Genomic DNA, 23,947 nt, shown 5'->3' with positions numbered 1-23,947 from the left:
TCTTTTCAGCTGAATTCGCCGTCATGCGATTGCCCATTAAGCCCGCTTCACTTAAGTAGGTAAAACCCCCATTTCTGCATCACTGTTCTTTATCTGGGTTTCACTGTTTATTTTTCCTGAAACATAAAACTTTTTTCTTTTTTTCTTCTGTCTTTTGGCCTTTTTTTTTATAATTATAACTTGGAGATAAAAAAAATGGTTTTGCCTGTGGTTTGAAGGTAAGAGAAGGAAGCCATGGAAGGGGATGGGGTTGCACTGGCGTGTGTGATTTCTGGGACCCTTTTTGCAGTTTTGGGTTCAGCTTCATTTTCCATACTCTGGGCCGTCAATTGGCGCCCATGGCGGATTTATAGGTATTTCGTCTGACATTTTTTAATTTTATTTTTGTTACTGATATATTTGCTAACATAATCACATGGATACGCATTATGTAAGTCGACTTTTAAGAATGCAGTGTGACATTGATAATTACAAGCTGAGATGTTAGTTTTTATAGCATTTACATCGGATTAAAAATTTGATTATGAAGCTGATTATTAATCATTTATTCTGTTGGCTTTATTAGTAATGTGGCTTACATGTATTTAGTGCAATGCCTGTGTATGGTTAATGATTTAATTTTTTCGTTTTCCGGAAACATGAGTAACTAATTCATGCCAATAAGAACACATTTAGTCATTTATATGACTTTTTCCCTTTACAAGCAGGTCCGTTTATTTCATTTCTGTGAATAAATTTCTCCTGGATTCAAAATGATGTCCAAACAGTGTTCTTGTAATTTTATATTTCATCTTTGAAGTTTTAGTGGTTCTTCCAGAAACCTTCTTTCAGTCATGAAATCAGGCTTCTTGAAGAAAATATATGCATGAAATAGAACATAATCTGGAGTCAAAGGAGGAACCTGGAGAAATAAAAGGAGATTCTCATGGAAGGTTAAGAAAGGTCTCTAGTGACATGAGAAAGATCCAAAATTTTGAAATGCTGACAAACGTGAATTTTGAACCTTACTAAACAGAATGTAGTTTCTCATGTTTAATAGTGTAGCTAAGGCAATGCACACACTTTACTGGTTGGCGCTGATCTGGGGACGCCATACTTCCTGTTGTGGTATTGTTTTGAAATATAAACAATTTGCCAAATCATATATTGAGCAGTGTGCCTATTGGGAGGTTGGAAATGTTTCTTTGGTGTTGCAAGTGTTCCCACCAAAAAATAAAAAAACTATCTGAGGTTTTTCTTTTTTTTTTTTAATTTTTTGTCTTGAAGACTTATTTGCAAATCTGGAATAACCATATTTTCTTAGCTTTGCATAATTCTGTTTTGCTGTTTAATAATAGCTATTGGATAGGCGGAACCATAGGACTCAAAATGTTTTCTAACTTTAGGGAAAACCTTTCGAAGTACTTATTGCAACTTGGTCATTTTCACCTGTGCTAGATTCATCATAAAATCTCCACTAGGATCTTGAAAAATTTCTGTACTTAACAATGTAACTTTTCCAACAAGGCATTAACAACTTGAATCCTTTTTTCGTTCATTCTCCCTCATACTAATGTTCAGGGAAGGGAAAAATTACATGTAAACTCTTTAATTGGTTGCTTTTCTTAGCAACAAGCCCCTGAAAACAGAAAACAATGTATCTTCTTGCATGATTTTTGATTATGTGCATATTTTTGGTTGCAAGGTAATGGAAGCATTGTTCCATTTAATCATTATAGAGTGAATGGAAAAGTGGGAAGATGAAGAACTTTGCTTTTCAGTTCATGTACTGTGTGGAATGGAAAAGTAAATGAACTTTGAAGTTTATTGCTTTGTTGAGTGGCATGAGTATAAGTACTTTTTTTCTCATACAATCATTGTTTAATTTTGTGAGGGTGGCAGACAAATCAATTTCTTCTACCTTTCAATTCACAAATTTAGAAATCAAACCTGAATTCCACTAAAAGAACTGTATTCATACAGTAAAACCAATTGAAGATTATGATTCCTGGCCTGAAGTTGCCAAAATATGCTGCTTGACCTTTTCTGTATTTTATAATTTTCACTACTGAAATATCTAGTGGGAAGCTTGGCATATTGAATCTTTTAGTTGGTTATTAATTAAAGAAATAACTAGAAAGATTAAAATATCCAATAGGGGTTTAATATTAGACAGTGGCATTGTCTTTGATTAAGATTTGAAAAGTACCAATCCAAGAATATCGCATAGTTCAGTTGCTAGTTGATTAATTCTCTCAATTATGCATCTCTTTGAACTTCACCAATGGTGTCTCAGCATTTCGGAGAACATTTTGTTATTCTGTTTACTGGATGCAGCGATCTTTTCCTAATTTTATTTTAAAAAAAATTTGAATGTATTTGCTATTTTGGTTGGTATGTATGTTTTGTGTCATGCTGCTTAAAAATAATTGTTGCATTCATGCCTTTTCCTTTCCCTTTTTTTTTTTTTTCCATTTTTCCTTGGGGTAAGGGGGTGGCGAGGGGGTTGTGATATAATTGTCATTTTTCTGATTTTCTTTCAGCGCTTGTTTTTGCATTTCTCTTTTCAGTTGGATTTTTGCCAGAAAATGGCCGAGGATCTTACAAGGACCTCAATTGGGCATGCTATGTGGTTTTCTGTCTCTATTGGCATGGGTGGTTGTTGTATCTCCTGTTCTGGTACTTATCATGTGGGGATGCTGGCTAATCATAATATTGGGTCGAGATATTGTTGGTCTGGCTGTGATCATGGCTGGCACTGCTCTTTTATTGGCATTCTATTCAATAATGCTGTGGTGGAGGACTCGATGGCAAAGCTCAAGTAAGCATCTTCATGACCCCTTTTTTTGCCCCCTTTCAACTTAAAAGGGTGATGATATTTCATTTTCCTTCTAAAAAGATGACTATGTTTATTTCCCTGGTTGTGTTATTTAATTGAAATTTGAATGAAGCTTTGCGGTGGTTTTTTTATTTCGCACAAGAGATGGACTTGATAATTAATCTCATTAGTCTAGGTGTCCATCTGTCTAGTTTTTTAAGAACATAATAAAGTCCATGAACTAAGTAGTAGAAATAAAATTCATTACGAAAAAATATCAGTGTTGGGAAAAGCATTGGCTTCAATGAAGAAGTGAATTTGAGAATGTTAGATCTCCAAAGAAAGGAATTGTTAGTTAGATTATACAGCAATGAGTTAATTAGATTATACTGCTATTGTCAAATGTCTGAGAAAAGTGTTTTATAGTGGTTCCTTTTCTTTTGACCTTCGCTTGTGAGCCTTACTGTTTATTTGACCTACTTAGTTACCCATTTCTCTTGTCTTGTTATATTTCTAATTTGGTGCCCTTTCTGAATTGTTGTTTGAGTTGGCGTCGCTGAGGCTGATAAGTATACAGTTGAACTATATCAGCTCAAAAGCTTATTCTTGGAGGGAAAAGAGCATTTTAATGGTATTAAAGGACTGCTATCTGACTAAAACCATGGACTAATTCTTATTAGACTAGTTATAATTATAATGGAGTAGCTTTACTTTATGCATTTTAAGAGAGTATCTACCAACAGAAGTTGTAGCAAGTTTTTTCATTAATGTTTCATAAACTGCGCTAATTAGGGGGTGAAGATTTGCCTAGGAATAAACATTTTCAACCCAACACCGAGTGGTTTGGTATTTAAGCAACATTGGATGTGTTCTTCATGGTAGACTAGAAGATTATTGAAAACCTTTTGGTGCTTCTTAGGCCCTGGTTCTGGAGCAACTTCTTGACTTTAGAATGCTAAAGCAGAGGCAAATGGGGGTTTTAACTTTCAACTTTTAACTTCCGTAAAAGTGCGTAGTGAGCTTGTGGAGTTTAAATGCTTAAGCTTCAAATTCAAGCTTCTGAAAGAACTTCATTGAGAAGCTGACGCATGAGGGACATAACTAGTAATATTTTCGAATGGACAAAGTACATTTTATTTGAATAATTTAAGCCTGACGGTTTTCAAAAGAACATTATTCATCCTTCTTGTTGACTGTTGATCCAAGCTGGGCCAAATGGGCATTAACTTAGCAATGACGTACCAAATGCGTACTTTGGGTAGAAGGCAACATAAAATAGCCCGGTTGCTAAAGCTCTGAGAAAAAGAAAAGTATTGAAGTTTAGGAGGTGAAATGGTTGAAGAGACTATCTATTGTTAACAACAGGTTTAGGGAAAGGGATGTTGGAACCTGTGATGTGTTGATGTTAAGGACACCATCTTGTTTGTATGGGTGCCCTTGATTGGCTGTTAATCATTCTTTTATCTTTTTCTTAATCTCATACTGGTTTTATTTCTTCTCTGACAGGGGCCGTTGCTTTTCTACTCCTGCTGGCTGTTGCTCTGCTTTGTGCATATGAACTTTGTGCTGTGTATGTTACGGCTGGTTCCAGTGCATCTGAGCGATATTCTCCTTCTGGATTCTTCTTTGGCGTATCAGCAATAGCCTTAGCAATCAATATGCTCTTTATCTGCTGCATGGTCTTCAATGGTAACCTTTGCTTAATTGCTATTTTTACAAGTCTCCTTTCAGTTCCTTGTTGCACATGCAACTAGAATATGATGGTATGATCTGACAGTTCATGAACATTAATCTTACAGCTGCACTAGGTTATTTAATGGTTTGATCTTTTTTATTTCTGGTTTAGACATGTAGATTGGTTTACTTTGTCTTTTCTATTTCTTCAATTTGTGCAGGAAATGGCTTGGATGTGGATGAGTATGTCCGGAGGGCATATAAATTTGCATATTCTGATAGTATAGAAATGGGTCCTGTGTCTTGTATACCAGAACCACCAGATCCCAATGAGTTATATCCTCGGGAATTCAGTAGGTAAAACCATTTATTACGTTTTCTTTGTTGCTCAGATGTTATATTTTATGGGGTGACCCTATTTCTTTGCACACTTTTGCTTCTTCAATGCATAGTGTTATTTTTACTTACATGTGGGCCCCACCAGCATACTCACATAACGACGAACATTTGTGATCAATATGCAACATGAGTGGAAATATGGTCACCTTGTAACATGATGGATTTTCAGATTTGGGTGTGGTATGAAATATTGCCAGATGGTTGTAGTTTTTGGTTTTATATATGTGTGTACTGGGTAATTATCATCTCTTTTTCTATACCATGCTCAAGGATGAGTCTTTTGAGTATGCATGACCAAAATAATATTGGTAGATGGTTTGGGATAGTGAATTCTGTTTCATGTTGCAGATTATACATACCTCCAAGTATGCTTATATTTTATTTATTTCATTAAGGTTTTTCTCCACTTATCTCTTTTTAAGGAAGAGATGTTATTGTTCAAGAGCCTCTTATCTCTTTATTCAGAATAGGCTGTGAATTGTTCAAGACCTATTTTATATAGTGTCAAATATTAATATTGTTTCTATTCTTCTCAACGCTGCATATGGGAAAAGCTGTTATGTTTCCCAAAGGCTTATTTTAATACCATACTTTGTTCCTTGGACTTTTGCTTTTGTTTGTAGAGCTTCACATCTTGGACTTCTTTACCTTGGCTCCCTTGCTGTTCTTCTCGTCTACTCTATCTTATATGGTCTGACAGCAAAGGATGCACATTGGCTTGGGGCCATCACATCAGCTGCAGTTATAATCCTTGGTATGCTAATAACTACTATGTTAATATTGTATTAGATATTTACATTGTTGTCATGGTATCAACATTCATATCCTGGTTGTGCAATTTTAGTTCATTTATCTTTGTTATTCTGTAGATTGGAACATGGGAGCATGCTTGTATGGGTTTCAGCTTCTTAAAAGTCGTGTTGCAGCACTTTTTGTTGCTGGAACTTCTCGGGTTTTTCTCATTTGCTTCGGAGTGCATTATTGGTTTGTTCCAGACTCTCCCCTGATTATAGTATTACTGGTTGTGTTACTATTGCATTATAATAGTTTGTCTTCTTTTGAAATTTGTACAGGTACTTGGGGCATTGTATTAGTTATGCAGTTGTAGCATCTGTCCTATTAGGTGCTGCAGTTTCTCGACATTTTTCAGCTACAAACCCGTTAGCTGCCAGGAGAGATGCCTTGCAGAGCACAGTAATTCGGCTAAGGGAAGGTTTTCGAAGGAAGGAGCAAAATAGTTCTTCTAGCTCATCTGATGGTTGCGGCTCAAGTGTGAAACGCAGTAGTAGCGTTGAAGCAGGCCATCTTAATAATATTATTGAAGATAGTAGCAGAAGTATTGTACAATTCTCCGTTGATGCTAATAATTGGAATAATCTTGTTACGTGTCCAACTGCCAGTTTTCAAGAGGGGATCAATAGTGATAAGAGCATAGATAGTGGAAGACCAAGTTTAGCCATACATAGCAGTTCCCATCGCTCAGTTGTGCAAGAGCATGAAGTTGGATCGGATAAAAATTTTGACCCCTATAACTCTCTTGTGGTTTGCTCTAGTAGTGGTCTTGATAGCCAGGGTTGCGAGTCTAGTACATCAACTTCAGCAAATCAACAAATGTTGGATTTGAATTTAGCTCTTGTATTTCAGGAAAGGTTGAGTGATCCTAGGATTACATCAATGTTGAAAAGGAGGGCAAGGCATGGTGATCGAGAACTGACTAGTTTATTGCAAGATAAAGGATTGGATCCTAATTTTGCTATGATGTTGAAGGAGAAGAGCTTGGATCCAACTATACTTGCATTACTACAGAGGAGTAGTTTGGATGCAGATAGGGATCATCGAGACAATACTGATATCACAATTGTTGATTCCAGTAGTGTTGATAATGCTATGCCCGTTCAGATCTCTCTGTCAGAAGAATTGAGACTCCAAGGGCTTGAAAAGTGGCTGAAGTTGTCCAGACTTGTTTTGCATCATATAGCAAGTACTCCAGAGCGAGCATGGGTTCTCTTTAGTTTTGTCTTTATTATAGAAACAATTGTTGTGGCAGTTTTTCGTCCTAAGACAATCAAAATTATAAGTGCTACACATCAGCAAGTGAGTAGGCCTTTCTTCCCCTGGGATGTTGCTTATTTTGTTTGATAGCACTTGGTAGTGCCGTGAGTGATATACATGTTTTACTTCAATTCAATAATTGTAAATAGGCTATGCTCTAGATTGATCTCAGTTATAAGATTGTTTGGCATTGTCATATGTATGCTGATTTAGAGATTCTCTGCATGCATCTCTTGCAGTTTGAATTCGGCTTTGCTGTGCTGCTTTTATCTCCTGTTGTCTGTTCAATCATGGCTTTCATTCGTTCACTTCAAGGAGAAGATTCAGCCTTGACACCAAAACCTCGGAGGGTATACTGCTTATCTCAAGCTTATGTTGGATGTTTCTGCATGAAATTGTGACTTGATTCCGCATTGAATTCAATGGCTAGTATGAGCATTTTCTTGATTTTGTTTGTCTTAATTATTTCTAAGGAAGTTTCTTTTGAGAAGTTATTGTGATTTTTCCAAGTTTATATTGTGGTTGTCCACAATTTATTGGCTCTGAAATGCAGGTTAAATCATATTTATTTGCATAATAAACTGGCGTATTTGTTTAGCATAAAGGGATTCTGTTCTTAAATGATTCTTTATGTAGGAGCTTTAGGCTTCAAATCCTAAGGTATGGTTATTGTTGTTTTATTCCTATGTGTTCATGAAGGAATATTTTAGTGGTTTCAGGAGGTGACAATCCTTACCTAGACGGAAGTTTTCTTATTCTTCTCTTGTCCTGAGTTGTTGTCAATTTCATGAAGATTAAAGATTTCTAGAAAAGACTTGTTTGATAATACGGGTCCTATATACCTTCTACTTTCCACATCCAGTGGTTTTGTTTCACCATGCTTTCTTATTGAGGCCAAGCATTGAAGAGAGGCCCCTTCCCCCTGATATCTCCCACTTCACATACTTGATGGAGTGTATTTTATCTTTTAGAATGAAACTACACCTGTTCATGATTGCACATCTTTAGGTCAAGGAAGGATGGTTTTCCAAATCTTTAGAACTGGTGGATAGTTGTATAGCTAGGAATGTTGTTATGTTACATATTTGCATTGTCCCAGTTTAATATGCTTTCTTCATGCCCCTGTCTTGAGTGGGCATAATGAGATTTATAGCTTAAAATTTGTGGGCTTTTCAGTGTGTGCTACTAATTACAAAATTTTATTATGCAGCTGCACTCAATTTTACAAAATATCAATTTAATCTTCTACCCCTTATCTTTTAATACATTTCTTCCTTAGCGAAGAAGTTAATAATACGTTTTACTTGTTTTCTTTCCTTTGGCTACAGTATTTAACATTGTTGATGTGGCCATTAATGTTGTAATGACATCCAATATTAGATTACCATTTCTGGTATTCATTCATGTTGCTTCCACTTTAGTATTTGAATTCTCTCTTTGTTTTGAATTTAATGACTTTGTTGTCTGCCTTTCTTCTTCTACTTCTCTTCAAAATACTATGGTCAGTATGGCTTTGTTGCGTGGCTGCTCAGCACTTGCGTTGGACTGCTGCTTTCATTCCTAAGGTATGGTCTATTTTATGCTCGAATGTATGAATTCCATAGTCTCTTTATGCTTGAATTAGTTAGCCTCATCTCTCAATATTTGTTTGGCCTTTCTTTAGATGTTTTTCCCTTCAGTTGATAGTGATTTATGCAGCTTAAGATACGTGAAATGAAAAATACTTTGATGTCATTCAAGTTTTAGACTCAGTTGAATGGCTAGATTATTGTTCCAAGGATTCAGTTGTAATGTGCTAGAATTGTTATGTTATGTATGATTCTTTTTCAAATCATATAAAATTTGCTTTTCTTAATTTCTTCTGCTTCAATGTCCTCTTTCAACTCCGTTTAAGTTGCCTGCACTCAGGTATTTGGCTCATTGGTTGGTGCATGATCTTCCTCCTTAAAGAGAAGAGTTCGACTCCCCCTTCCCCCAATTCACAAAAAAAAAAAAAAAAACTCCATTTAAATTGCCTACATAAAGGTTGCTCACAAAGCCCACATGTCATAAAGGCCCTTCCACTTAAATTCTTCTGCAGGGTTTTGTTTTTATATATTTTTCAAAAATTCTTGTGTGTTTCCGTGTTTGTTATAATTAAACACTAAGCTGTCACAAGTCTCTAAGTTATCTTTGAGAACCATTACTTATCTTTTCCTTGAACAGCTTTGCTTTGGTTCATTTTGGCTTTGGCACATTTAGCTAGTCCGTATATTTAATTTTATGGTTCTTGTGATGTGGAATAAAGAATGCAAATTACTTAGGCTTCAGTTAGTTGATACTTTTGCTACTCCCTTTTTATTTTCTTTGTGCTTCTTTAAAGTTGATATAAAGGAAAAGTGAAAAGCTGAAAAGCAAACTCGTAATTGATTAAAAATGGACAAATAATTAAAATGTCACACCAATTTTAAAATAATTAGTCTATTTAGAAGTAGAATAATGCATTTTGTTTTCTAAAATAATTGCATGTTTTATCTATAATCTTTTAAAACTATTGTTTGTTTTTTTTTTATCTAAATGTGCCTTTGGCTTATTAGCTTCCAGAAGGAAAAAGCAAGTAGCAAAAGCATCAAGCAAATGCAGCTATAGTTTTGCCAGTGATATATGCCTGTCAAGTGCATTTACCAACAATTTTTTCCCCAAAGATATTTAGTCCTGAGTATAATAAATTTATGCTTTCTTCCCTGTTATGCCCAGATGGAAATCTCTTTGTGGTTTCTGTAAGTCCTTATGAAATTTTAAGGTTAAAACCAATTTGACTCATGGAGAACTGGATATCTCTTGCTCATTGTCTAACAGCTATATTGTATAATCAACATGCTTGTTAAGAATGCTCCCTTTGTTGCCACTTTCCCTTTTTCACTATTCATATCACATTTACAATTTTGTTCTTTGGAATACTGCTGTGATCGTGGTGGTGGTGTCAAGTTAATTGCGTATTATGCCCTAATATCTGTTTTCTTTCTGCAGCAAGTCATCGGTGCTTCTTGGATTGTCCTTGACTGTTCCTCTCATGGTTGCATGTCTTTCTGTTGCCATTCCCAAATGGATCCGCAATGGCTACCAATTTTGGGTTCCACAAGTTCAGTGTGTAGGTCATGCAGGAAACCATCAACCTCCTGGGACAAAGGAGGTTTGTTCTGCCCCTTCTCTTTATTTCCCTGCCCCCAACTTCTTTTAGTGCTTTCTCCTCAGTTCAGAGTCTTGAATTTATGGGGTCATGACTCTGTAAATTCATCATCACGAATAATCTTTCAGCTTGCCTTCCGGATCTTTTATTTATGGATTTGGCTCTGGTTTCAATTAACAGTTTAAACAGAAAGCTATAATGTTTAATGGTATAGAAACAATAAAAGAAAACCAAAACAGTATTAGAAAACCACAATAAAGGCTAAACTTGATGTAAATTATGTTCGGAACAAACTAGGTTTTGGTTTTAGACTAAGGAATAATATCCAAATATAATATGGCTGCATACCGTGTTGAAAAGACAATTTATACTTAGGGTACAACTATTTGGAATCCTAACCCTTTGATACAAATAAACCTCACAAATCCTAGCCATTGAAACTCATTAACTGATCGTGTATTAGTTATATGTTCTCTTAATAAATAAAAAATATAATCGTTGATGATGAAACTAAATAGCTAACAAAAAAAAGAACATATCAAAATTATAAACTTAGTAGGGTTTGAGGATGCTCTTCCTTCAATCTCCTTGGGTTGACAAACCTTTTCTAGACTTTTCTTCCATAGCATCGAACACGATCTTTAATAACTTCTGTTGGAAATTGATGAACTTGTTCATTAGTAGTAGCCACTTCCTTATCGAATCCCTCGAATATAAATCATGCACTTAAAGATGGGACTGATTTATAATGGAAAGGGTGGCTGTATCATATAGGTATTTGAGCTGATTTTCTTCAACACTTTTTATGGTCCAAACTTCATTGACTTAAGTTTGTGATAGGTACCTTTTGTGCCATAAATGCACAAGCACCCAGTTGCCTTTGTCAAACTCCTTCATTTGTCAATGTTGATTGGCAGTCAGGGATGGAACTAGGAGTTATACTTATTGGAGGCAGATATATTAAGTAATAATTGATTATATGATTTTAATTAAAACTTGTAACTTAAAACAAATTTCATAAAACACAATATTTAATGCTTCTTGTAATATCAAAATAAGAAAAAATATTTAAAGAAAATTTGAAAAGAATAATAATTATAAAAATGGCAGGTCTATATATTTTAAAATTTTTGTCATTTAAAAATGTTGTAGATTTTTCATTTTGTAACCCAAGATTCAAAGGAGTATTATCTACTACATACCCTTATTTTGTGCAATGTTATTTGCCATTAATATTATTTTTGCTTGACTTAAAATTTTAGTATGATTATTATTGTTTTCTTGGTAGATCATTTATCTATTACTAATTTAGACTTATTAGTTTAGATTGCTTAAGTTTCTAAAAAAAAAAGAAAATTGTATAATACAAGTAACATACTTAAATAATCATGTAATGAAGGCATTTTTTGGTAAGTTTTAGCAAGTCATGTTTAGGTTGTACTAATATGAAGCCGCATTTTATGTAGTTTCCATGTTTTGCTATTTTTTGTCATTTTTTGGAAGTGAGCTGCCAAGAGATTTATGATTGCTTACTCTTCAAAATTCTAGTTACACCTCTTTTTGCTCTATGGAAGTTTTTTGCAGTATTGAATTTTATGTTTGGTTCTGACATTTATTGCTGTCCTTGTCAGGTTGTTGTTCTTACTCTTTGCATAACAGTATTTGCTGGTTCTGTACTTGCACTGGGTGCAATAGTATCTGCAAAGCCTTTAGAGGATTTGAGATACAAGGGATGGACTGGTGAACAGAATAACTTTTCTTCTCCATATGCATCATCTGCTTACCTTGGCTGGGCGATGGCATCTGCAGTTGCTTTAGCGGTTACTGGTGTGCTTCCGATCATTTCATGGTTTGCAACATACCGGTTCTCTGTCTCTTCTGCTGTATGTGTTGGTATATTCTCAGGTACTTTGTTTTTATTTTCATTCTCTGTACTTTTGGCTCATCAATTGAACGTCTGTTGTATGTTTTTGAATGAGCAATTATTTCATTCATTTGCTAATATTTTATTCTATCTTATTTTCTTTTGCTGTTATTTTGCTAGTTGTACTTGTGGCATTTTGTGGTGCCTCCTATTTGAAAATTGTGAAGTCTAGGGATGACCAGGTTCCTACAACTGGTGATTTTCTTGCTGCTTTACTTCCATTGGTTGGCATTCCAGCATTGCTAGCTCTTTGCTCTGGATTACTTAAATGGTCAGTAAACTTCTTTTGAATTTAACAAATAATGAAAGTTTAAGCCTCAATCTGATTTTGATATTTGTTTGTACTTGCTGTTAACCATTATTTTACACTGGAATTTTTGTTTATTATTATTATTATTATTATTTTGCAGGAAAGATGATGATTGGAAACTTTCACGAGGTGTATATGTATTTGTTACTATTGGTCTTCTTCTTCTGCTTGGTGCAATTTCTGCTGTTATTGTTGTAATTAAGCCGTGGACGGTAAGTGAGGCTTATTTTGACGTCCTTAATTTAGTTTACCCTTCAATACTTATTTCCCTATCTAATCTGTTGTCTTTCTTGAGTCACAAACAGATCGGGGCAGCATTTCTATTAGTACTTCTCTTGATTGTTCTAGCTATTGGTGTTATCCACCATTGGGCATCAAACAATTTCTATTTAACCAGGACACAAATGTTCCTGGTTTGCTTCCTTGCTTTTCTTTTGGGTTTGGCAGCCTTTTTTGTTGGTTGGTTTCAAGGTGAACACAAACATCATACTACCTATATTATTTGTGGTGCTTTATCTGAGAATATCCATTGTAGCTTTGATGTATAACTTTGCAACTTGTGCTGCTGGTATCATTACCATCTTGCCTTCATTTATCAGATAAACCTTTTGTTGGAGCATCTGTTGGTTATTTTTCATTTTTGTTTCTCCTTGCTGGAAGGGCTCTGACGGTGAGTTATGTTCGATTCTATTGATACAAAGTTTGTGTATTCTATTTATCTCTGATTCTTCTGCTTGTGCTACTTCATTTTGTTTACAAAAGTGGCTTCTTTTCTCTGTAGGTTCTTCTTTCACCACCAATTGTTGTTTATTCTCCACGAGTGCTGCCTGTATATGTTTATGATGCTCATGCAGACTGCGGAAAGAATGTCAGGTTTGTTAAGATTGTTTTATTTTGTTTGATAGATTTCCAATTTATCTTCACTCACATTTGTTTATTCATTCTATTCTGTTGGTATTGTTAAGTCAAATAATTTTTTTGATGATAAACCTAAATATTTACCATCATTTATTGACTTCTGTTTTTTCTTTGGCGAGCAATTGCCTGCAGTGCTGCATTTCTTGTGTTGTATGGGATTGCACTGGCAACTGAGGGCTGGGGTGTTGTCGCTAGCTTGAAAATCTATCCACCATTTGCTGGTGCTGCTGTATCTGCTGTAACCCTTGTTGTAGCCTTTGGATTTGCTGTTTCTCGTCCATGCTTAACTCTTAAGGTGCGGGTCATGTCTGATCTTCCGATTTGCTTGTTGCTGCAACTTGGAGCTATATTTTTTTTTTGGGCATGTTGCCCTATAGTGTACAATTTTCTATTTCAATAGCTATGCATGTAGCCTTTTAACTTTATGCCACTTGTTATTACCACCAGATGATGGAAGATGCAGTCCATTTTCTCAGCAAAGATACTGTTGTCCAAGCAATTGCTAGATCTGCTACTAAGGTGCGTGCGGATGTTTCTACAAATTGGTTTTACGTTTTGAAGAGATGTTTTGTTTTTGTCACTCTGTTGTAAAATTTTCTGTTTTGCTTTTCTTCGAAGTTTAACGTACTATTCTGCTTGCTGTCATACCATTTTCTAAATCACAGTTGATGTTTTTATTTTGCAGTTTCATTTTCTTGTTTCTTTGTTACTGTTCATTCTGTTCCCTCATTTGTAGAAGATGCATAAATCTCCCTTTATATTTCTTTTCTTCATTTGTTGCCTTAAGAGATATTTTATTTATTTAATTTTTAATGTCTTTAGTATTAATTCCATTCCATCTGTTCCTTTTTTGTTGCTTGGCACCTTTTATATTTCAGAATCTGGTCAAGAAAATCTTATTCGTGATTTAGTAAATTTTTTTTGTAGTGGAGGAAAATATTATTTTTGATTATTAAGTTGTTTTTATGTTTGCAAGCAGACTAGGAATGCTTTATCTGGAACCTATTCCGCTCCACAGAGGTCTGCTAGCTCAGCAGCTCTTTTGGTAGGAGACCCTGCTGCTACACTTGATAAGGGAGGAAATTTTGTGCTTCCTAGAGATGATGTCATGAAATTGAGAGATCGTCTTAAAAATGAGGAACTAGTCGCAGGATCATTCTGCCATAGAATGCGATATCGCAGGAGGTTTCACCATGAACCAACCAGTGATGTTGATTACAGAAGAGAAATGTGTGCACACGCACGAATTTTAGCTTTAGAAGAGGCAATTGATACTGAATGGGTCTACATGTGGGATAAATTTGGTGGTTATTTACTACTCTTGGTTGGTTTGACTGCTAAGGCAGAACGAGTACAGGTTTGTCATTGCCTTATGTGCTTTTTATGCGTGATGCTATATGCTTTCAATTTCTAATGATATCTTCATAACCATGTGGCAGGATGAGGTGCGCTTGAACCTTTTTCTGGACAGCATAGGATTCTCAGATCTAAGTGCCAAGAAAATCAAGAAATGGATGCCAGAGGACCGTAGGCAGTTTGAAATAATCCAGGAGAGGTAGCAACTGTTTGACATGTTTTCATATGCTAATTTTACCCGAAAGAATATAATTAGAATTAAATCTTTATGCTCTGTTTTTAACTACTCTTGTTATGATTTTATAGTTATATAAGAGAAAAGGAGATGGAAGAGGAAATCTTAATGCAGAGGCGTGAAGAGGAGGGGAGAGGTAAAGAGAGAAGAAAGGCCCTTCTGGAGAAGGAAGAACGCAAGTGGAAGGAGATTGAAGCTTCCCTCATTTCTTCCATTCCTAATGCTGGCGGCCGGGAGGCAGCAGCCATGGCAGCTGCAGTGCGTGCAGTAGGAGGTGATTCTGTTCTTGAGGATTCTTTTGCACGTGAGAGAGTTTCAAGTATTGCACGTAGGATACGTACAGCTCAGTTAGCTCGTCGAGCACTTCAGGTTGAGTTTTCTTCTTATTTACATTTTGCAATGCTGTCAGTTGGCCTCTCCCTATTTTGCTTCTATCTTATTTATAATTCTTTTGCTTATCAGCACGGTTTGCTCCTTGATGGTTATTATCACACAAGGAATAACTTCCTATTACTCAATCATTTGATGAAAAATGCTTATACACAATATCTGTTAATGCGTACTGCATTAGAATGAAACTGAACTAATTCTGAGAAATAATAGGTAGTATATGCGTACTGCATTGCATCATGCATGGTAATTGTCTACTATACGGTATATAAAAATCAATAAATACAAGTATTAAATCTTTTTTCCTTAGTGCAATTTTCTGCTATTCACCTGATGAATTACACCAAGGTAACCAAATATTTGTGAGCTTGTTGATGATTGTTTTTCATCTACATTTTTACTTTTAAGTGTTTAATTTGGTTTGCATGATTCTTGGATGCCACATATGTTATGTTTAGGCAAGTGCACTATAATTTATATAAAAGGTAAACTCCACATACATTCCTTGTGGCATGACCTTTTCCCACATAACACCCTGGGGTTTTTGTTTTTGGAAAAAAAAAACCGTGTTTAAAGTAACGGTGTCAATCTGTTGCATGTGACTGGAAGAAGACTAAAAAATATTTTACAAAATCCCCAAAGCACCCTCCAAAGCCTTGTTCAGAAACTTGGGGTGAGGAAAAATTGGCAGTAGTATTCCACACTGTCTTCCTGTTGTTTTCAAAAAAATAAAGTAAAAGGGCAGAAATAAATCACACCAAAAAGTTCGAATTCTGATGCTTAAAAGAACTAAGATATATGGCTGCCAAAAGAACAAAGGAGATGATTACAAGATTATTTGGCTTGAAATGAAAGACAAAAATGCACATGTTAAAGCTAAGCAAGCCACAACATATTAATAACTTGGATCAAACATTTCTTAAGTCTTCAATAGACCCTTAAAATTCATCATATAATCACTTAATCAAAATAAAGTCTTACATTATGTTAAGTTGTACACAAAATTCACCTTAACATTTACTGGGTAAGCAAATTATTATCATCCCTATGCCAGCAAAATCACTTTGGACGTACACCAAACTCAAGGTTTCTTATCTATACAAAATTATCTAGATGGAAACCACCATAACACTATCAAAAGTTACAGCTTCCATACACAAAAAAGGTCACAAATATATTTAAACCTAGCTATACTTAAAGCTTGCTAGCTCCTTGCAGCTCCTTTCTTCGTATTATAACTTCTCTTTTTCATTCTAGTACCCATTCCAAGAGAAATGTGTCCCATCTATACCAATTATTTGTCTGCAATATTTCCTAAACCCTTCTTTCAAGGCATGAAAACTTGGGTACAATCTTTGAAACCTTGGTGGCATCTCCTTAGGTATCCCATCCACCATAATGGGCGGTTGTACATTGTAGCAGTGCTCCCTAGATTAGTTCTCTGAATCATTTCACAATAATCCCATGAACTAGCAAATTCTGTAATCTCCTCCTATAATGTCCAAAGCTTTGCTTCTTGCACTGTGCAGAGCTGATTTGCTAATCTCACCTAATTCTCTCCATACTTTGTTTTGAAGAGGTGAGACATTTTGCTTTGGATCCTCCTGAAATGTTTCTAAGAATCTTACTATCAAAGAACTTTGCATCACCTTGAGTTATTGTTGATGTTCTAGCGCATGTGTGTTGGGGCTTAAGTGCCTTGATCTGAAAGGTTTTTTCACCACCTACTACAGATGAATGAACTTTAAAAGGACAAGTGTTAGGATCAATATTACAAATTACAGAAACTCTAATACTACCATTGTGTTGAAACTTATAGTCATATCCTCCATCTACTGCCCAATTCTTTAAAGCCAATCTCAATTGCACTGGTGATGAGAACACCATGCCCATTTCCAATTCCACTTTTAACATACCCAGTGCAGGGTATTTAGGGTAGTTTTCTCGTCCCTCATCACCTGAACACTTCAACACTGTAATACATCTTCATTTTCCACTAGCTCTATAAACTTTTTCATATGATCCTCAGTCAAGTTCATGTACTCATTCATCCTACCTTCTTGACAATCCACACCTTCAACAATCACTTCTTCACTAGCAATATTTTTAGGAGGCACATCTTCTACAGTACTCTCACGTTTTGTACCCACTTCACCACATTTAAAACCAAGAAATGCCTCTTCATCACCAGTCAAGTTTTCTAACAACCCCCCGGCTCTCCATATTGGATCATAACAGTTCTTCCCAAAAGACCTCCATTGATAACCATCACCGCTAGTGCCATCTACATGCAGCTCAGTTCAATCTTCTTCTGTAAGAAAACCAGGCCCTTGATCTTGGGTACATAAGCCAAATGGTTCACTGGAACTACCCACATGGGCTTGATTCTGCCTACCTGGAGTAAGCCTATTATTGGAATAATAGTCTGATCTTTAAACACCAAGTATAGAGGATAGCTATACACATTTTTATAAAATTTTTAACATATCTTGAGCCACCATTGTCTGTTTCAATTTTCATCAACCTAGAATCAAGTCTAAATTATGGTAAAAACAATAGTTCATTTTAGTACCATTCCAATCAAATGGTCCCAAGTTATCAAAAATTTTGTATAACCCATAATATGAAACTACATCTACAGAGAAATCATTATAACAGTGCACATCTCCACTTACATTCATTCCCCATGTAATATGCGGTAGAACTTTTGATTATTATTTAACTTGTATTATAATAAAAAAAATAAACAATTTCCACGAAATAGAAATACATGCAACATTAACAAAGAACTGTTTTAAGTGTTTATGCAAAAGCGTGCTAATCCTCATGAAATATAATTTCATTTGAGGGTAAAAAATAAGAACTAAAAAAAATCCAATTTTAACATACCATAAACCCAAAATTAAGACCTAGTTTTGTAATTACTCAACACCTGGATTTTGATGAAAATAAGAAAAAATTCAAAAATTAAATTTCATTGTTATTGTGCTATGGAAGTTAGTTGTATGAGAGAGAAACTGAACTTACCTCCAAAATTTCTTCCCAATTGCAACTCACGGGAAATCCAACTAAACAAAATATGGGAGACCTCTGTTTGTTGTCTTCCTACTACTATAACTGAATGATTTCTGAATTTCTTCTCCTCTTTGTATTGATTCTCTCTCTGAAGTAAGCATGAAAATAGGTTCAATTCTCTTTCTCTCTCATTGAAGAATAATTAGGAGTTTAGGGTTCAAATGCAAGAAATAAGGCTTTTAAGAATATACAGGTTTTATTGTCTTCCTAGTCAAAATTTGACACCATTACCCTTTGTGGGAACGTTAGTAAAACACAGGGTTCTGTTTTGGAAAAAAAGAACCTCAGTGTAATGTGAAAAAATGTCATACCACTAAGGGTGTATGTGAAGTTTACACTAAATAAAATCAAATTGTTTATCTATGTTATCTTTTCAGTATTTAATTTAGTTATCATAATTGTTGTAAAGATAACAGTTTTGTTTTAGTTTTTATTTTTATAAGTTGCTGATATACTAGGTATCAGTACCATAGTAAAGGAAATAGGGGTACTATTTCTTTTTGTCTATCTATAGTACTATAGTCTTCCTTTTGTCCTTCCTAATCACCCACCTTGTTTCGTTACACTTGATAACATCATAGATCTATTATAAAATTTTAATCCTGATTAACGCTGCTATATAACAAGTTTAATTTCCTCACATCTCACATTTTTTCCTTGTAAAATTATTTCTTTTTAAAAAAGAAAATATGTAAAACTAGTAGCACATACACACTTTTTGAGGTAAATAATTATGGATATACTATTACTAAATATATAAAGATTTTATGATATTATAGTGCAAGTTGATGTGCAGCCTTTATGCCTTCACATCTATAGTGCGAGTTGTGCGTCAGTGTGTTGTAATTTGTGATTTTTCATTCCTTTGACATACATAATTATGAAATTAGAGGTCTACTGTATTTTTATTCAGTTTGGATCATCCGGGTTATTGTAATGTACCACTCAATATCAATGAGGTCCTCGCTTTTGGGTAAATTATTTTTAATTTTGTAAAATGATAAATGTTAATGACAGACTGGAATTACTGGTGTTGTTGGCACTCCTGATGAGCCAACAAGAAGAAGTGGTAGTGGTGTGTGTGGATGTTGTAATTTGTGATTTATCATTGCTTTGAAAGACATAATTCTGAAATTATAAGTAGGCCTAGTGTATATTTATTCAGCTTGGGCCATACTGGTTGTTGTAATGTATCATTCAGTATCAATGAAATCCTTGCTTTTGTGTTATGTTTAATTTGTAAAAGATAAATGTTGATGACAGACTGGAATTAGTGGTGCTGTGTGCATTCTTGATGATGAACCAACTACAAGTGGCAGACACTGTGGCCAAATTGATCCGAGCATGTGTCAAAGTCAAAAGGTCAGCTTCTCAATTGCAGTGATGATCCAACCGGAGTCTGGTCCTGTTTGTCTTTTAGGGACTGAATTCCAGAAAAAGGTCTGCTGGGAAATTCTGGTGGCGGGTTCTGAACAAGGTATTGAGGCTGGACAAGTTGGACTTAGATTGATTACTAAGGGTGACAGACAGACAACTGTTGCAAAGGAGTGGAGTATCAGTGCAACAAGTATTGCAGACGGAAGGTTTTTAACAATTTTCCTTTATTATATATACGTTTTATAATCAGTTTTTCTCCCACCAAAATTTCTTGCTCAATTCTATGTGATCCTTATGTAGATAAATTTATTTCTTCATTACCGATATTATATTTCTTTAATGAAGTCACATTTTTCTTAAAAGGGTGTGAAGCTGGGAAAACAGAGGACATTTTCTTTAATCTACTCCCTTAGTTGTTTCCCTTAACATTCAGCCTTACTAGGATTACAATTGCATTGCAGGTGGCATATTGTGACAATGACTATTGATGCTGATATAGGGGAGGCAACTTGCTATTTAGATGGTGGTTTTGATGGCTACCAAACTGGTTTACCATTGTGTGTGGGGAATAGCATTTGGGAACAAGAGACTGAAGTTTGGGTTGGCGTTAGGCCACCTATTGATATGGATGCATTTGGGAGGTCGGATAGTGAAGGGGCTGAGTCGAAGATGCATATAATGGATATTTTCCTTTGGGGAAGGTGCTTAAATGAAGATGAGATTGCTTCTCTTCATGCTGCTATAAGCTTAACTGAGTTTAACTTGATTGATTTCCCCGAGGACAATTGGCATTGGGCAGATTCACCCCCAAGGGTATTGTTCTAGTGTCAATTTACATAAAATGTGCTAAAATTTTGCATCTGGTCAAAATATAGAACATATGTAACTCAAATCTGTTATTAATTATTGCTTCAGGTTGATGAGTGGGATAGTGACCCTGCAGACGTTGACCTATATGATAGGGATGATGTAGATTGGGATGGTCAGTACTCAAGTGGGAGGAAAAGGAGGTCAGAACGTGAAGGTTTTGTGGTTCATGTGGATTCTTTTGCCAGAAGGTATAGGAAACCTAGGATTGAAACACAAGAAGAAATTAATCAGCGGATGCTCTCTGTTGAGTTGGCTGTCAAAGAAGCCCTTTCTGCCCGAGGTGAAATGCATTTTACTGACAATGAGTTCCCTCCAAATGATCAGTCACTGTTTATAGATCCGGGGAATCCTCCTTCAAAGTTGCAGGTGATTTCCTGGCTAATCCATTGCTACCTCTTGTGTTTATTTTCATTGCTATTTTAAACCTACCTTGGCTTTCTAACCCAGGTTGTTTCGGAGTGGATGAGACCTGCTGAAATTGTTAAAGAAAGTCGTCTAGATTCTCGTCCATGCTTATTTTCTGGCACTGCAAATCCATCTGATGTTTGTCAGGTTCATTCTTTCATGAGCTTAATTTGCAATATAGTAGTTGTTTGTCCCTTACATTTTCTGCTGAATTTATGTTTCTTAAGTAACGTTAGCTTAGTGGTTCAGCTCTTCGTGATTAGTGTTTACCTGCCAATTTAATAGGGTCGATTAGGTGATTGTTGGTTTTTGAGTGCTGTTGCTGTTTTGACTGAGGTTTCACGAATATCAGAAGTAATTATTACTCCAGAGTACAATGAGGAGGGAATCTACACAGTTCGCTTCTGTATTCAGGTAATGTGCTTGTAAGTCATTTTTCTTTATTGAATATATGCACATCTTGCAATGCTTATCATGTATCAGTAGTTGAACTTTTGGAAGAACACTATTGGAATTTTTTTACTTTAAAAGCATTGACGTACTCTGGCTATATTCATTTACCAAGACCAAATGATAGTACAGGAACTGGGATGTCAGCGCAAGTGGTTTTAATTCCATTTCCAAATATTCTGCTTCTATAAATAAAACTCTATTTCTTTGTGATATAATTACATGACATTTCACCAGATTAAAATTCCCCTTGATCAAATCTTATGAAAAACCCATTATTGGATTCTAGTGTTGCCTGATTCTTCGATGAACTAGCTGTTGATGTTAATGAATAGTTTATTGTTTTATGTTGCTTATCAACATATAATTAGCTTGTTGATCCTTGGCATACTCTGGTTATGAACACTCTGCAGGGTGAATGGGTCCCTGTTGTCGTTGATGATTGGATTCCATGTGAATCCCCAGGCAAACCATCATTTGCCACGAGCAGGAAGGGTAATGAACTATGGGTCTCTATATTGGAGAAGGCATATGCCAAGTTGCATGGTTCTTATGAGGCACTGGAAGGTGGGCTTGTTCAAGATGCACTTGTGGACCTTACTGGAGGTGCTGGTGAGGAGATTGACATGAGAAGTCCCCAGGCGCAGATAGATCTTGCAAGTGGTAGACTATGGTCTCAGTTGTTGCGCTTTAAACAAGAAGGATTTCTTCTTGGTGCTGGAAGTCCATCAGGTTCTGATGTCCATGTTTCTTCTAGTGGCATAGTACAAGGACATGCTTACTCATTACTGCAGGTATACTAGAATGCAACCCCTTATCTCTCTCTACATATAATTTTTAACCATTAAAGGATTGTTTGAAAGAGGTGATCAATGTTATTAAATTTTTATCCAGGTAAGAGAGGTGGATGGGCACAAGCTTGTTCAAATTCGAAACCCATGGGCTAATGAAGTTGAATGGAATGGTCCCTGGTCAGATACATCATCGGAATGGACTGATAGGATGAGGCACAAGCTGAAGCATGTTCCTCAGGTTGTTGCTTTTTTTTTTTTCAGTTTGGCATGAATTATTGGATAATTGCATTTATCTAAAGCTTGTTATCTTTGAATATATCTCATTTCTATGTGACTTATGTGATTCTTTTTTAACAGTCAAAAGATGGTATATTCTGGATGTCTTGGCAAGATTTTCAAATTCACTTCAGATCAATTTATGTGTGTCGGGTCTACCCTCCTGAGATGCGCTATTCTGTCCATGGACAATGGCGTGCTTACAGTGCTGGTGGCTGTCAAGACTATAATTCGTGGCATCAAAATCCCCAGTTCCGATTGAGGGCGAGTGGTCCAGATGCATCATATCCAATACATGTGTTCATCACCTTAACTCAGGTATGCCTTGTAACGAATCTCTAATTAGTTAGTTACCTTAGCTCTAGTTTTTCAAGTAATTTCCAAGTGGCATTAACTGTTCAGGGAGTTAGCTTCTCAAGAACTGCAGCTGGTTTTAGAAATTATCAATCAAGTCATGATTCACTGATGTTCTACATTGGAATGAGGATACTCAAAACTCGTGGTCGTCGTGCTGCTTACAACATTTACCTGCATGAATCAGTTGGTGGTACAGATTATGTCAATTCTCGAGAAATATCATGTGAAATGGTTTTGGAGCCTGATCCAAAGGGTTACACAATAGTGCCTACAACCATACATCCTGGGGAAGAAGCACCATTTGTTCTTTCAGTATTCACGAAAGCATCCATAATTTTGGAACCTATGTAGTTAGTGGTGGTAACTTATTCAGTCGGCTTTTGTCTTTTCGGCTGAGGGCATGCTGGTAAATCTTTTCGGTGCTTGGGTTGTTCGTGAACTGTGCACCTGCAGACAGGGCTGATTGAACCAAACAGTCAAAAAGCAAGTAGGTAATTGAACATTGTCTGATTTAGAGATTTCCTGGGAAACTGTGTACTATTTCTGTCTTGTTTTTTATGTTAAAACAATCAAACATTGTTGATTCTTAGCGTATGAAATGTCTTTTTGTTATCCATAAAAAAAAAATAAAGGAAAAGAAATATTGGGCTGTTAAAGTGACTGATTCGAAGCGTCTTGCCTAGCAGGTAAAAGTGACACAGGGCTCTTGGCTGCAAGGATGGCGTGCGAGTTAGCAATTCATTTGACCTGTGCAAGCATAATGCTGATCCCTTCTCAATTTGGAAGATGAGCCGGAATGCTTTTGTAATTTTGACACGACGAGTGATCACATAGATCAGGTTTGGAGATTTCCTCAACCCTTGTATTTCATGGATCTTTAGAGTCTGCGAAGAATGGAGGAGGGTTCTGGTGGCGGTTTAACTGTACATTTGTAGGTATTTGTGAGGAGTATAGGTCCAATCATGTAAATGAAAAGGAAAAAAAATGAAAAGAAATAGGAAAATAATTACTAACCACTAGGGGAACATAGAGAAGCGTTGCAGCTGTAAAAGGTTTGACAGTTTAGGCTGCAGTTTTGAAGTGCTTTTATAATCTGAATGAGCTTTCCTTTTGTATAAA

General features: G+C 35.7%; 1 protein-coding gene across 3 annotated transcripts; it reads left to right on the top strand.

Moving 5' to 3' along the window:
* Positions 1 to 23,947, top strand: DEK1 (calpain-type cysteine protease family). Of its 3 annotated transcripts, none has more exons than XM_021423563.2 (32): positions 1 to 59; positions 219 to 353; positions 2,550 to 2,800; positions 4,304 to 4,486; positions 4,693 to 4,828; positions 5,494 to 5,624; positions 5,740 to 5,854; positions 5,944 to 6,964; positions 7,162 to 7,272; positions 8,429 to 8,487; positions 9,932 to 10,094; positions 11,723 to 11,996; positions 12,136 to 12,286; positions 12,426 to 12,537; positions 12,631 to 12,796; positions 12,925 to 12,995; positions 13,107 to 13,198; positions 13,376 to 13,538; positions 13,691 to 13,762; positions 14,223 to 14,600; positions 14,683 to 14,798; positions 14,906 to 15,203; positions 19,563 to 19,882; positions 20,138 to 20,489; positions 20,592 to 20,912; positions 20,994 to 21,098; positions 21,237 to 21,365; positions 21,815 to 22,195; positions 22,296 to 22,433; positions 22,553 to 22,789; positions 22,874 to 23,315; positions 23,515 to 23,947. In XM_021423563.2, exons 2-31 carry the CDS (start codon positions 235 to 237, stop codon positions 23,177 to 23,179), a joined length of 6,471 nt encoding a protein of 2,156 aa, XP_021279238.1. In that variant the 5' UTR covers positions 1 to 59; positions 219 to 234; the 3' UTR covers positions 23,180 to 23,315; positions 23,515 to 23,947. The 3 variants fall into 3 exon arrangements, with proteins under 3 accessions (XP_021279238.1, XP_089638977.1, XP_089638976.1); XM_089782851.1 differs by having other exon boundaries at positions 23,512 to 23,947; XM_089782850.1 differs by having other exon boundaries at positions 22,874 to 23,319.

This window comes from Theobroma umbraticum, unplaced genomic scaffold, assembly GCF_002168275.2.
Source record: "Theobroma umbraticum cultivar Fairchild unplaced genomic scaffold, ASM216827v3 scaffold_95.0, whole genome shotgun sequence".
Lineage (NCBI taxonomy): Eukaryota > Viridiplantae > Streptophyta > Magnoliopsida > Malvales > Malvaceae > Theobroma > Theobroma umbraticum.
The sequence above is the reverse complement of the archived record's forward strand: the minus strand, read 5'-3'. Positions and strand labels throughout refer to the sequence as shown.

What these genes read in the sequence shown, in the direction of transcription:
- DEK1 (XM_021423563.2), top strand. Translation starts at nt 235, where the DNA reads ATGGAAGGGGATGGGGTTGCACTGGCGTGTGTGATTTCTGGGACCCTT. An exon ending in AACCTCCTGGGACAAAGGAG is followed by an intron (nt 10,095 to 11,722) that starts GTTTGTTCTGCC and finishes TGTCCTTGTCAG; the next exon opens with GTTGTTGTTCTTACTCTTTG. An exon ending in ACAAGTATTGCAGACGGAAG is followed by an intron (nt 19,883 to 20,137) that starts GTTTTTAACAAT and finishes ATTGCATTGCAG; the next exon opens with GTGGCATATTGTGACAATGA.